Source organism: Typopeltis vanoorti, chromosome 5, assembly GCF_054136105.1.
Source record: "Typopeltis vanoorti isolate ZY-2024b chromosome 5, IOZ_Tvanoo_1.0, whole genome shotgun sequence".
In the NCBI taxonomy this organism is placed as follows: domain Eukaryota; kingdom Metazoa; phylum Arthropoda; class Arachnida; order Uropygi; family Thelyphonidae; genus Typopeltis; species Typopeltis vanoorti.
This window is the reverse complement of record NC_143553.1, coordinates 107,609,766-107,625,126: the sequence shown is the minus strand read 5'-3', so window position 1 is coordinate 107,625,126 and position 15,361 is coordinate 107,609,766. Positions and strand designations below refer to the sequence as shown.

General features: G+C 34.6%; 1 protein-coding gene across 4 annotated transcripts in view; it reads left to right on the top strand.

Moving 5' to 3' along the window:
- LOC150106712 (uncharacterized) overlaps positions 1-15,361 on the top strand; it is a 72,644-nt gene that overhangs the window by 32,470 nt on the left and 24,813 nt on the right. For all 4 annotated transcript variants that reach the window (XM_090393301.1, XM_090393298.1, XM_090393300.1 and 1 more), the window contains exon 3: positions 3,800-3,913. In XM_090393301.1, the coding sequence (XP_090249427.1) occupies positions 3,800-3,913 (114 nt within the window). The remainder of the gene's footprint in view (positions 1-3,799; positions 3,914-15,361) is intronic.

The following is a 15,361-nucleotide window of genomic DNA, read 5'->3' as shown; positions in this document are numbered from 1 at the left end:
CTAAACTCTAAAATATAGGATTTTAAGTTAGCCTAGACTGAAACTGTTATCCTAATCCTTATTTACAAATGCTTTGTGTTGAAAATAACTAGATTTGTCTAATGAACTAATGAAACATAACCAAGTTTTACAACACATATTTGGTACACACATACACACAAAAAATGCAATGCTATACATCAAAAAAATCTTAGTGTGGAATCTTGCATTACATATCCTATGGCTTGACATCAGTTTCCCAGTGATTGTTACTCAGTGTTGAGTTCTGAATGAATGAAACTGATAAGTGACTTCCACGTGCAAAATAGAGCACTAATTTGTTTTAAATATTCTGTTAGCAGATGACTTTCTGGACTCTTTAAAACAGATATAAATTTTCCGAGAATGACAGTTGTTTCACTCAATAGTGCAGTTTGAAGATGACATGGGTATTTACACATGGATTTTATGAAATTGGCATGTTTTACCTTTTTCTAATCTCTATTTCTAAGGCATTTCACAGGAACTATAAATTTTCTTCTTGGAAACTTCATTTTATAACCAAGAAAAATAATTCACGAATTAAATATGTATTCTCATAGCCTTAACTAATTTCATGTAATTCCAAACAGAAGTTGGTCTTTAGAACATGTTTACCATCTGTTCTAAAGTCAGAATTCTATAATTTTTAATTACTTGGTCCTTATTCTCATTCCACATAAACATTCATTGTTGTGGTGACTTTACTTTTTGTTATTCTATTCTGCTTAGTGAAGATGGCAAATTATCTTTGGGAATGGTTAGTTATTCATCATCAAATTCCTGACATATACCCTCAAGGGGTGTATACAGGATATGATAGTACTAAATGAAAAATTTTATATCATTACTAACTTCCTATCTACAATTTTCCTCCAAATCAGTCTGTTACTTGTCAAGACTCCAATATTATCATCAGATCTTATATTTCTGTTGTCTAAGGCACATTGTACTGTATCAATCCACCTATATCTTGGTCTTCCTCTGGGTTGTTTTCCTGCCAACCTGGCAGAGAACGCTTATTTTGCTAATCTTTCCTCGCCCATTCTGTTTAAGTGCCCATACCACCTGAGATTAGCTCTGCTAACACATTCTTGGATGCCGACAATGTCAAGTTCTTTCCTAATATCCTCATTTTTAATATGATATTGCTATCGATGCCATCTTTCTCAGGACTCATATCTGCGGTCTTTGGTCAAGTGTTTTACTTCTGACCCAGCTCTCAGCTCCTTAAGTTAAAACTGGTTTGAACACTGTCTTGCATATAGCTAATTTAGGTGGTCTGACTAATTTCTCTCTTATTCCATATGAATTTATTCAATTGACTTCCAACCATACCAGCTTTGTTGACTCTGTTGTCCATTTCCATATTTAATTTACCATCTTCAGTAAAAATCGTGCCTAAGTAGCTGAAATGTTTTACTTGTTCCACAGGTTCCCCGTTCACAACACAGTTGACATTTTAAACAATTCTACCTATTTTCGTTGTCTTTGTTTTAGATATGGTATGAAGGTCAGCATTACCATATCTATTACAACAGTTATTCAATTTAGTCAGGGAATCTTGCAAACTTGTAGCAGATTTATTTAGAAGTATAACATCGTCTGCATAAAGCAAAGAGCTGACATTAACATCTCCAATTCTGATATCATGTTTAATACCACTTTCCTTCATAATGTGATCCATATAGATAATGAATAACAGAGGGGATAATGTCTCACACCAGATTTAACATTAAACTGTCTTCCTGTACTTCAATTCTAACTGCTGACTTACAACTCAAATAAAGACTAAGTATTGCTTGATATAATGCCCCATTGACACCATATAACTGTAGCGTATTGAATAGCTTTTGGCACCTTGTCATATGCCTTCTCCAGATTGACAAAACTTAAATACAGATCTTTGTTATATTCTCATGCTTTCTCAACTATTTGTTATAAAGTGAAGATCTGATCCTGACAGCTTCTATTTGGCATGAATCCAGCTTGTTCTTCACCAAGCTTTTCTTCCACAATTCTTCTGAACTGTTTTTCAAGTATACTTGCATAGATCTTGCCAGGAATACTCAGTAGGGAAATACCTCCTGAAATTCTCACATTCAGTTTTATATCCCTTTTTATATATGGGTACAATTAGAGCTCTACTCCAATCATTGGGAATTTGTCCCTCTGTTCAGGCTTTCTGAACTATGCAGTGCAGCCATTATAAGACTTTTATATCACCATACTCCAGCATTTCTGGTCGAATATCATCTACTCCTGCTGCCTTTCCACATTTCATGCCTTTGATGGCTTTTTCTACTTCAAGTATGGATATGTATTCTTAACTGTATGCCTGTTGAGTGTTTTTTTTTACCACTGTGCTATCACTGCTTGTTTCATTTAGCAATTTTTCGAAGTAATTACTCCATATTTCAAGGATATCTTTTTCTCCTGTTTTCATGTCACCTTTATCATCTCTAACTCCTTTTTACAGTGCTCTTTCCTCCATTTCTAAGCTTCTTGAATAACCTCCAGAATTTTAGCCAAAACACTAAACTAGCAGTATACAAGGTGGCATTCAAACCACTTGCGGATCTGAGAGGTTAAAAATAGTTAATCACTGATTAAATTAGAGTTGCAAAAAAGTTGAATGCATTGGCGAACAGATAATATCATTGGCAGAATCATTAAAAATAGGAATTTTTAATCTGGTTAGGCAAGTGGATAGTGTACCTGCTTTCCTTCCAACAGGTTGCAAGTTCAAATCTTGCTATGGGATATGGATATTTTGTAAATGTCTAGGTTTGAGATGAATTTCATTACCTAGTACAAAACCACTAATCTGCTTATTGGAGTTTTGGAGTAACTTTCAAAATTTGAATTGAATTATCTTTATAAAAATTATAGCCCATTCATGGTACTAATGAACATGAGAACAGTTATTCATGACATATTTTCATAGTATTACAACACCAAATCAACTAAATTTTAAGAGAAAAAAATGTTTATTAGCTGGTTTACGTTTTGCTAGATTTTAAACCAGCCCGAAAATGCTGGTTTTGAAATCCAGTAAAATGTAAGCCAGTCAGTGAATCTCTTTTTTATAATTTAGTTCATCTTGTAATCCCGTTTTGAAATAAGTTATAATGCTCAACACTTAAGATTGTCTTTTTGAATGAAGAAAGCTAGCAATACACAGGTGTTTGATAATAGGAAGAAGACACTGAGGAAACAAAGTACTAAGTGAATTGATGTAGTTAGTAGTGCCTTTTGAAGACACATAATAGATGTGGTTATATTGATCTAACAAGTAACAGATTTTGTAGAAAATTGTTGATAGAAGTCTAGCAGTAATGCAGACTTAGGGTGGATACTGTAGTAGCCCCTATGCAATTCTTATGAGGGTCCATATAAGCGTGATTGTTTTATTTGTTCATAACTGCATTAACTTAAGTGCTCTGAGGATAGTCAGTTTCAAAGTAATCATTGAAAGTCAGACTGGTTTTATTATTTTTTTTAAAATATAATAGACAAATTTATTTTACTGAATCAATTTACTAGCATGACATCTTATAGGATGTCATGCTAGTAAATTGAGTTTAAAAAAAAAAAAAAAAAACTTGAGCAATAAGATATGGGGGGGTCAAGCTTTAAGCTTTTTTTTTTTGAGTATACACTTTTTTGTTTTGTGCATGTAGACTATTTTAATACATTATCACAGCTTTTTATTTATGTAATATGCATGTCTTCTTTTTTGTTTGCATGTGTATATGTTTTTTGTGCATGTCATGTTTAGATGTACAACAAGAAAAAACTCACAACAGTATTTTCCAAGGGGTTGAGAGCTTTGAACGATCCAAACTTCATCATACTCAGACACAAGAGAAAGTGTGTCTGCCTAAACCAGAAGGTATTTATTTCTTGGTTTATAGAAAGTTGGTTTTAAATATTAACACTTTAAAATCGTTTTGCACAGTTTCCTTATTATTTAACAATTATACGTTCTACTTTCATAAATAACATGATAAATTTGTGAACTAGTTTATCATAAAAATTTTTTTTTTGAAATCATGCTTATAATATGTATACCAATTTCAGTAAATTAGCCAAATTGCTCAGAATTCCTAGTTCACCATTGACAATTAGCATTTGTAGTTTTCTTTTAAGTATATCTAGTGTTAATAAAGGTTGGGTGGATCATTTTAAATAATATAGTGATATATCTGAGAAACAAGTGTAAAGAAGAATGCTATATCTATATTGTTCTTATTGTGTACTTTATTATTCTGACTTCATTATCTGAAAGAGAACTAAAGTGAGAGGTTAAATTGCTTTACAAGAAGAGCAATTTTAGAAAATTCATTTCTAAAACAAGGAATAGGAAGTTAAGAATATACCCAAGGAATTTCCTTCAGTTGTATTAATATCAGAATTGATACCAATTTTTGAATGTATTGATAAGCTCTGAGTTTAGGAATTGGGCACACAAGAAATCACAACCTATAATATAACAGTGCTGTGTGTGTGTGTGTGTGAGGGGGTGAAGTGTTGAAAGTCATTAAAAATTAAGATGGGAATTTTTAACCTGGTTGGGCAAGTGGATAGTGTACCTGCTTTCTTGCCAACAGGCTTCAAGTTCAAATCTTGCTATGAGACATTCTTTAATCAAACCCTATAGATAGCATTTGAGGTTAGAGAAGGTTTCTCTACAGTTTCATGGCTTGCATCCAAAAATTGAGGCTCACTGTAGGAGCAGAGAGATTTAATGCACATTGAGCATTGTCTTCAGGTCCATTAATTATCTTCATTACTTTTGAGAGTATTGAGGTGAGGATAATGGGATGGTAGTTTAATGTATGACTTCTCTATTTAGAGAAGCTGTGTAAAAGCTTTCATGCTGTTGGGTGGATGCCAGATAAGTATGACAGTTTATATAGGTGATAAAAGATTTGTTAATTTTGAACTAACATGATTATAGCATAGTGTGAGGGATACCTAGATTAGATTTATTAGCATCAATAAATCTAATCTAGGTATTAAGGGTCAGAGGGGTGCTTAAGGGTCAAAGCTGTATAACTGAGAGGAGACCTCCACATAGCCTTTAAAGGAATGTGGAGAATCGACCAGGGCTGCTGACCTAATGTCCAATCCTCATCTCGTAGTGCACCCTGTTGAGTATCTACCTGGATACTGAATGAACAAGGATGGGCTGGCAATTTGGGATTTAGCTGACCAAATTGTATTCTTATTGGCTTAAACCAATATACAAAATGATGGTACAACATGACAAAATTTCATGCTGGCTGGGGCATTGCCCAGTTAAACAAGACCCCCCCCCTCCGCTGTTTTTGCCAGGAAACCAGGGCAAACAGCAAAAAGTCGCTACTGGAACAAATCTGAAAGCACACCCCAACTCAACATTGCCAGAGTTAAAAATCGGTACTATCAACATAAGATGTAATTCTTGTAGAGAGGCTTATACGCTGGTTAAACATGATAATTAATAATCAAGGAATTGATGACGTACACTAGAAATATAAATTAAATAAACTTTAATATATACTTTCCGATATTTCGGCAAACATCACGTTGCCATCTTCTTGGGAACTTAATACAAAGACACGCGCACACAAGTACTACATAACAGCAAATGAGAACTGAAGCTAGGAAGCTAACGTTTTCCTAAAGTCCTGATGTGCCCCCTGGTGGGCTATATTGGTAGTTCTTGGCCTTTCGGCTGAAGTTCTTCTGATAAATGTTTCCCAAATTTGTTGAGGTTTGGCATGTTCCTAAGGGCTGAAGCTGATTCCATGAATAGTCTTTCATATTTGAACTTGCTGCGGTGTATTACTGGGGCTTTCTTCCATCTTATTCTGTGGTGAGTATCCAGAGCATGGTCTGCAAGCCCCAGAGTGGCTACATCTGAGGCACCTCGGAAAAAATCAAAATTTTAAAAAAACATGACTTGACCACCTGTTACAGACCACATAGAAAATTGGCATCCCTTATCCACTCCACTAAAGACCAACCACTTCCCCTAGACCTACCTGGTGTATACCAGGTCCCTTACAGCTGTAAACTGTCCTACTTTGGCCAAACAGGCAGGACAGCAAATATCAGAATCTCAGAACACAAGGATTACATCAGATTTCACCAGTACAGCCACTCTGGGGCTTGCAGACCATGCTCTGGATACTTGCCACAGAATAAGATGGAAGAAAGCCACGGTAATACACCGCAGCAAGTTCAAATATGAAAGACTATTCATGGAATCAGCCTCAGCCCTTGGGAACATGCCAAACCTTAACAAATTTGGATGCATGAGACTGCCCCAAATTTGAGAAACATTTATCAGAAGAACTTCAGCCCAAAGGCCAAGAACTACCAATATAGCCTGCCAGGGGGCACCATCAGGACTTTAGGAAAACATTAGCTTCCTAGCTTTGGTTCTCATTTGCTGTTATGTAGTACTTGTGTGCACGTGTCTTTGTATCAAGTTTCCAAGAAGATGGCAACGTGATGCTTGCCGAAATATCGGAAAGTATATATTAAAGTTTATTTAATTTATATTTCTAGTGTCCGCTGTCAATTCCTTAATTATTAGTTATCATATCAACAGAAGCCTGAATGGCAAAGAAATGAAGCTAGTTGAGGAATTAGATAAGTACCAGATCGACATAATAGGGGTGACTTAAACAAAAAAGACAAACTGGTGAGATCTTTTTGAGCAATAAATACAAAATGTTATATTCAGGCAATGACAATCAAGGAAAAGGAGTAGCCATAGTATTCAACACAAAATAAGAGGCTCATCTTCTTGAATTGCAGGCAGTGTCAAGTAGAGTGATGTGGGGAAATGGACAATGAGACTTATTTGTGCCTATGGTCCCATAGAAGGTTCTACTTGGTAGAAGTGGAGGAATTTTTTGAAGCTGTAGAGAAAGCTACTGACACAATGAAAAAGAAAAAGTTGGTCCTGGTTGGGGATCTAAATAGCAGAGTAGGAAGTGATTGTCAGACATACAAAAATGTTTTGGGAAAATTTGGAAAAAAGAGCAATGCTAAATAGATGATAGAATTATAAGATAATAAAATTAGTTTAATCTTTTATCCAAGTGTGAGCAAACAAAGTTTGCACCTGAAAATATCTTCAGGACTGGGGTAAGGTGGTACAACACCAGGACAACTCGTTGCAAAGGTGGAGCAAGATACCACTGCTCCTATCTCGGTATCTCCTATAATGCAAAACACATCTCCTTGCGGATATGTCTAATGTTATGCATTAAGGGAAGGGCCACTACTCAGACTAGTTTCTACCTTGATTGAGGTCTCTTCAGTGGGAGCCAGGCCCAAGTGGAGATACCAGGCAGAAGCAATGCATTCCCTTAATGCATAACATTAGACACATCTGCAAGGAGATGTGTTTTGCATTATAGGAGATAGGAGTGTTGGTAGCTTGCTCCACCTTTGCAACGAGTTGCTCTGGTGTTGTACCACCTCACCCCAGTCCTGAAGATACTTTCAGGTGCAAACTTTGTTTGCTCACACTTGGATAAAGGATTAAACTAATTTTATTATACTCTAACCAAGCGAAAAATAAACTTTCAGAAATATAAGATCTGATAATGGAGTCTTGATAAGTAACAGACTGATTTGGAGGAAAATTGTAGATAAGAAGTTAGTAATGAAGTAAAGTTTTCATGAAGTACTATCATATCCTGTACACACCCCTTGAGGGTACATGTCAGGAATTTGATGATGCATCAAGACTTCAGGATTTTTTTTTCCTGATGTCCTGAGGAAAAATCAGAGGCATATTGTGAGCAGATATATTTAGGCATTGTTATTTCCAGTGGTTAGTGAGGAACTACAGTAGAAGCTTCACCTGCTAGTTAAGAGGCAAAGTCTGCTTTGAGTTTGTTGCTTTCTATACTTGTTTTGAGCTGTAGTATAAGAGGCAGATGCAATTGAATAGATGCCTAAATTTTTTATTTTGGAATGTTTGACATATTTGTTAGAGAGCGAGGGCTCAAACAGTGGGAGTTTGTAGTTGAGCAGAAAACAAAAACCTCCATTTCAGTCAGGATAATTTGTTATTTGATGGGAGTATGTTAGGATCAGGAGAACAGAACCAGTAATCAGATTATAAAAAAAGGTATAGAAATCCTAGTGATTATTCCATTTGGCAGCATTGCAATAATAAGATACAAGGCTGACACTGGCTAGGGGAAAATTTAATATCTAGAAAAGCCAACTTGGATAAGATTGTAGATGTTTGCTTTCCTCATGATTGGGAAGGTGTGGATCATTTGCTATTCTGGTTGAGGTTAACAATTTGTGTTAGATTAGGAGTATTAGTAAATAATTTGGTTAATTAGTAAATAAAAAAACTTCTTTTAAAGTTTGACATGAAATTAGAGAAAGGGAACCAATTTAAGTTATGAAGTCTCGAAGGAAGATGTTCATTTTGGTTAATTAGACGATAAGAAATTATATTGATATGAAGTATTTATTGGATGAAATTTTGTTATTTTGGCTTTGCTGGGCAGATTATTTTTTGCAGTTTTTGACTTGATACTAGTATTTATTTGGTTCATGGTTGAAATGCTGGAAACTTAAAAGGAAAGGCATACAGGGAAAGGTGAAGGACTTGCACATAATTTCCCATGGGGAGTTCCCAGATATTGGTCTAAGCATAGCCTTGGCAGTTTTTCCTGCATGCTGCTGTACTTGGACTGCCTCAAGGTAAAACTTGGTTAGAGAAAGTGCCTGCAGGATTATTCACCAGCTGATTTTGAAGTACCAGATGCATTGCCATTAGGTTTGTTCTCTTGCATTATCTGGCCACCAGCTTGTAGAAAAACAGCTTTCACTATTTCTCCTTTAAGGAAACTGCTCGAGTTAGTGTGAGCATTCTCAGCAGCCATCACTTTCTGCATGTGAGAGGGGGGTGGATAAACTGGAGACCCTACTCTGGAAGCAAAACATGGAGCTGCTTTATTCCTCCAGGAAACTGAGAAGTAGTGTTTCACTCTGCAGTAAATAATCTACCACCTAATTGGCATTTCCTTCATCTAGATATGCTTATAAGGTAGCAAAACTTAGTCTTGCATTTAGTTTTAACTTATTTGTGTATGTAATTTTTATTTTTCTCTTCGTCTGAAAATCAAGATGTAAGTAGAAGAATTATAAAATATTAATACCAGAAACACTTGTTTAATATTTTTATTGTAAAATTATTGGCTAAGTTTCATAGCCATTATCAATACAGTTATGGACAAAACTCGAAGAACAATTTAATTGAAAGTATGTAATATTATGTGCAATATTGGCTGTAGGAGAATAGCTCCATTTGTATTAATAGATATTCAAAATAAATTACAGTAAATTGATTTATTGAAATGGCACTGAGAAAGGATCAAAAATATTTAACTCTTCAAATATATTTTGTCTGTCACCGAGACATTGTCAGGGAGTACAATGAGAATCTCACGTAATGCCAAAGTAAGTGAAACATGGATGAAAGACTTGTCCTCTTTTGGCATCTTAGGATGTAAACTGGGATCTTGAAGTATTAGTGTTTCTCATATTTTGAAAAGTTTAATGCAACCTTATTTGTTTAAATCAAGCTGATTTCTAAAAGCAGCTTCAGATTCCAAAAATCTTTTTCTTCTAAATTTACTATGATGGAGCATGGTGGTCTTTTTTCCAATTGATTCTATGAGCTGTATCTAAAGCATGGCCTGTAAGGCCTGATTGACACAGATGACTGCAAATGTATTTTTGTTCTTCCATGTGAATGATCTTGTTTATCCATAGTAGGCTAACTTGCAGGAACAGTGCACTTTATATACTCTAAGCACAGAGAGGAGGAAGCTGATCTTTAGTAGAATATATAAGGGCACCAAGTTTTTGATTGGCTTGACAACCATGGAGAAATTGTATTTCTTTAAGACTAGCTATATTTTTTTGAAGTGCATAGGACATAGTGGATGATGACAGCATTACTAAAATCTTTCTTAAGAAAAGGTCAAGGATTGGGGAAAAGTTTATTTTTTATTTGATTGATTTTTACTACTGTGGGAACCTGCAACCATTAGATAAGGTTTGGTGCATGTGATTCTTCTCTGGTAAGAGATGATGTATTGGAGCAAAGGTTATAGGATCTATTAGTGTTTTGATGATACTATATTGTTGAGTGTATGTGTGGGGGGGGGGGAATAGTGGGAAAGTTTGTGAATGTATCTCTCTGCAGGTGTGAGTGGACTCCTTGAATACTGAAAAGGACAGGTTACCATTGGATAGGTGTATTACCAAGGTATCTAGAAAATCTAAACTATTATTAGTTTCGTTTTTCATGGTAAACTGGATTCTAGGATGAAGACTGGTCAGTGAGAAAGCAAAGTAATTTCTGGGCTATGATGCCAAATGGAAAACACATCATCCACATATCTTAACCAGATTGAAGATTTGAGAGGGGTCTGAGTCAGCAGCTTGTTTTACAAAATATTCAAAAAAAGAAATAGCAAGGGGAGGTGAGAGGGAAAAACCCATAGAGGTACTTTCTGTTTATAAATTTTGTGTTTCCATGAGAAATATCCAGAATGTATAGCAAAGGGACAACTGATCAGTAAATCAGGAGGAAGACTAAGTGATAAGGTGTCATTTAAAGGAATATTAGTGAATAGTGAGGTGATATCAAAATATTTGTATTATATAACATTAAATTCCCAGCAATTTTTAAAATGGATAGTTTTTTTAATATAGGAAGTGGTATTGACCAGTGATTGGAAGGGTGAAGCGAGCTTGCCGTTTTGCTAATTTATAGCATGAGGAATTTGTAGCATCTATTTATAGGTCTTGGAGTGGGGGGGGGGGTTGAGTTTTTTGCGATTTCAGGAGGCCATGAAAAAACTTTTGAGAAGAAACTTTTGAGCATACTTTTCAATTTTTGATGTGAGATTTAATGGGATCATAATCTAAAGGTCTGTGGGTGAAGCAGTCTCTGAGAATGATATCCATTTTTCTATTATATTCAGTGGTATTAAGAATAACAGTAGCATTTCCTTATCAGCTCTGGTGATGACTAAGGATTAATATGACTAATAATACAGATATTTTGGTTAGCTTTATCACTTTACTCTTCACCAATATCTTATTAAATGACACTTTATCACTTATGAAGCCCTTTCTCCTTTGCTACTAATTCTGGATATTTCTCTTGGAAGCACAAAATTTCTGAACAGGGGATATTTTTATGGTTCTCACCTCTCCTTGTCTTTTTATTTATTTTTTTATGGAATATTTTTGAAAAACAAGCTCATTGACTCACCTCTCTAATATCTTTGATCTGGTTAAGATATGTGGAGGATGTGTTCTCCATTTGGCCTAGATCCATTATGCATTCCTTTCTCACCTGATTAGTCTTCACCCTAGAATCCAGTTTACCATGAGGGGGGAGGGGAAATAATAGTTTAGCCTTTCTAGACACCTTGGTAACCTGTCCTTCTCAGTATACAGGAAGCCTAACCCACACAGGCAGATACATTTACAAACTTTCCCACTACTCCCCCTTCTTTTCAACAATATGGTATGATTAAAATACTAACCAACAGAGCCCTTACCCTTTTGTTCCAATGAGTCTCCTCTTACAGCAGAACTTAATTGCATCAAACCTTCTTATCTAATGGCTACAGTTCTCAGTTTAAAAAAAAATTATCCTTTCTCCCAATCCTCAATCTTCTCTTCAGAAAGATTTTAGTAATGTTGTCATCATTCCCTATGTCCAACACACTTCAAAAAAAATAGCCAGTCCTAAAGAAATAACATTTCTGTATGGTTGTCAAACCCCATCAAAAACTTGGTTCCCTTGTATGCTCTACTTAAAGATTGGCTTCCTCTTCTCTCTGTGCCTGGAGTATATAGTGTCTGTTATTGCAAGTTGGCCTACTATGGACAGACAGGAAGATCAGCCAGCATTTGCATGGAAGAACACAAAAAATATATTTGCAGTCATGACTATGGGCTTGCAGACCATGTGTTAGATATCTGCAGCTAATCTTAGAAATCAGTAATTTAAATAAATATCATTGCATTAAACTTTCCAAAATATTGGAAATGCATATTCAAGATTCCACTTTACATCCTAGGCTGGCAACAGGTGTTCATGGTGGGAGTCCCACCCAGTTAGGACATCCACATGTTTCACTTAGTTTTGTTGCCTTTTTGTGTACAAGGTCTTGTATTGTACTCCCTGATGATGTCTTAGTGACTGAGACAAACTATTGGAAGAATTAAATAATTTTAATCCTTTCTCAGTGCTGTTTCACTCCATTAAGCCTCTAACATGAATAATTCAATTTACACACGTTTAAAATTTTTTTGACAGTCCTTCTCTCCCTTGTATATTTTGGCTTTCTTGATCAACACAAAACTTAACATCTTTAATTGTTCTATGAGTTCTCATTTGTATTAAGGTAAAAACTAGATCTCAAACAGCTTGTATTTAGCCTAAACCCAAATTTTTCACCATTTAACTTTTTCTTTAGCATGCTTGGATAAATGACCATTGTTTCCTTCTATCAATTATTAAAGGAAATAAAAGTTCACATGGTATTTTAATAAGTCTTTTGTATTATGCATCATATTCATTGTAATTTTTATGCATTTTATTTCAATATTTTGATAATTCTTTTGTGCTGCTTTTTCTCATTTTCTAATAGCCTCTAAACATTGGTTTCCTTCATATTTATCTTCCATATCATTCCAAGAATCTTATGACTTAGCTACTTTTACACGGCTTTTCTATATTTCTCTGTATTCTAAGAACACCGACTTTATAGTCAGGAACTTTTTTTGATTTAAAGTTTATGTATTACAGATATTTTTATCTTTATACAAATGTTCAAGTTCTAGCTGATGCATTGTTTTCTTCAGATTTTGCTAATGTGTATAGTTTGGTTCTTGTTTTCAAACTGCTTATTCTATTTGAATATACAGTCAGTAACAAAGTTTTTACTTTTCAGTGTTAATAATACACGTTTCTCTTTGGTGTGATGCTCGCTTTTATCTTGCTCGTTACTAAGCAGCATTCACTTATTTCAATCCCTGCGTATATTGTATCTTGGACCAGTTTGACATTTCCAACAATTACACAATCAAATGCTTGAGATATCGCTATTAAAATTTATGCACATTTGTTAGAGCATCAATTTATTAATTATTAGTTCTATGTTGAGATATCCAACATATTTGCTGTTGGTTAATTAGACCAATTAGTGATCAATATGGATTCTACCATTTTTGTTCTACATCATACTGCTTTACTAACCTTGCTTACCTTTGTACACTGACTGTGAAGGTCAGGGCTATACTTACTTTTCCCAAGTAAGTATAGCTCCTGGACCCTCTTCTGATTGTTGGGGCCCTTAAATTGATTCTAATTTTTTGAGACCCTGTGCATTAGTTATGGTCCTGGTGAAGATTTGGAGAAACTTGTTAGTATTGTGGCCTTCTTATCAAGCTGTCTTATGGTCTCACTCCTACCCTTTGGATTGCCAGCTTCCTTTCTGACTGTTCATTGCATGTCATGGTAGACGATTTTTGATCCTCCCCAATCAATGCCAGAATATCCCTAAGGCTTTGTTTCTATCTCTTTCCTCCTATACATAAATGTTCTTCTCTAAATTCACTTCTATTCATAGCTTTGCTAGAAATGGTACGTGTGTAAATTGTATTTCTGTAATTTTTCTGCTTGCTCTTTTCTATCAGTGGTGTCCATTTTCAATATGAAGTTTTTTTCTGTAGCTGCCTTCTTTTTTTTTTTTTTTTTTACAGTTAGTCTTTCTCGTTCCCTGATCAGTGGAGGCTTGGTAACTGGATGACATTACCTTTAATGATATCTGATTGCTGCACTGACATAATGTATATTAGACATAATGTATATTAGACAATAATGTACATATACATTGTCTAATATACATTAGACATAATGTATATGTACTTTGAGCTATGTTGACTTAGATCTGATTCCATAAAATTTTACTGTGAAGCATAGTATGTTCTTCCATTCAATTCTGTGTAGGATGTCCAAAGAATGGTATGCTAGACCTTATTGTCACAGCTTTTTTGTTCAAGATGTTAGATCTTCCAGTTTATCCATGTTTGCTTTTCTATGTTATTATGTTCAGTTAGGTCTAGCAGATCATGCTTTGGACACCTTTCACAGAATGTGAAATGGTGGGGAACTGTTTCATCATGGTAAATAGTATTTTCTTTCTTTTAATTGGCAATAGACTTTAAAATTAAACATAACTATGGCTCTGTGAAACTTTTTAAATACAAGAAACATTACTTAGACTTAGTATCCAAGACTGCCTACCATTTCTTATAGGCAGTCTTGGATATTAGACTTACTATTCTGAATGCCCTTAAGATTTTTGGCTTTGTCCAATCTCTTCTACTTTGTTACAATTTTTATTGTATTCATATGTGTAGGCATCATTAAGCCTGTTTAATTTATTAGGCTCTTCCTTCTGTTATTCAGATGGTTCCTCACCATACCACTATACTTGTTCTGTTGTTTATTGCTATATTTAATTCACTGTCTTTATATAAACTGTGCCAGAATGTATTGTAATGATAAACTCCTGAGAACGAGATTGTTTTCATTGATTGTTGAAGACTTGAAGCAGATAATCTGCATATACTTAACTAAACTTCAATATCCTGTTAAAATATCAACTTGAATGAACCTGAATTGATATCTGAGTCATCATAATGTGGCTCATAGATATCAATGGAATAAAGTCTTAACTTTTTAACCACCCTAAATATGCCACAGCAGGACTACCTAACTTTTTTGTAACAGCTCCCATGTAATTAGTTTCTGGATAAAACCAGTTTACAAAAGTTTTGTTTTAGAATGGATAAGAATGTCAGGATATGCTTAATATTTATTTAATCCATTTGTTACATAATATTACAAATATAATACAAATTTGTTTTACTTGAGTGTCATTGCTTTACTAATAGTTTTCTCTTTTAAATTTCTGATGTTCTGAATTTTATTTCACTTTAGACACATAAAATTTGCGGATATTCATTCCATTAAACTGATCCAGAAAGTCATTTCATATAATTGTATATTAAATGACACTGTATAATGCACAATGGAAAATGTTTAATCTGGTAATTCCTTCCCCTTATTGGATCGTAACTTCTAAATCACGTTTTATCATCTTAAGATTCTCTCTCTTTAGTATTTAACTAGTTATAGGCTGATATATCAATCGAATATGAAGAAAATTTATATTATACTGTGCCACTCCATATTCTGAATTGCAAGAGCAATTTAGAT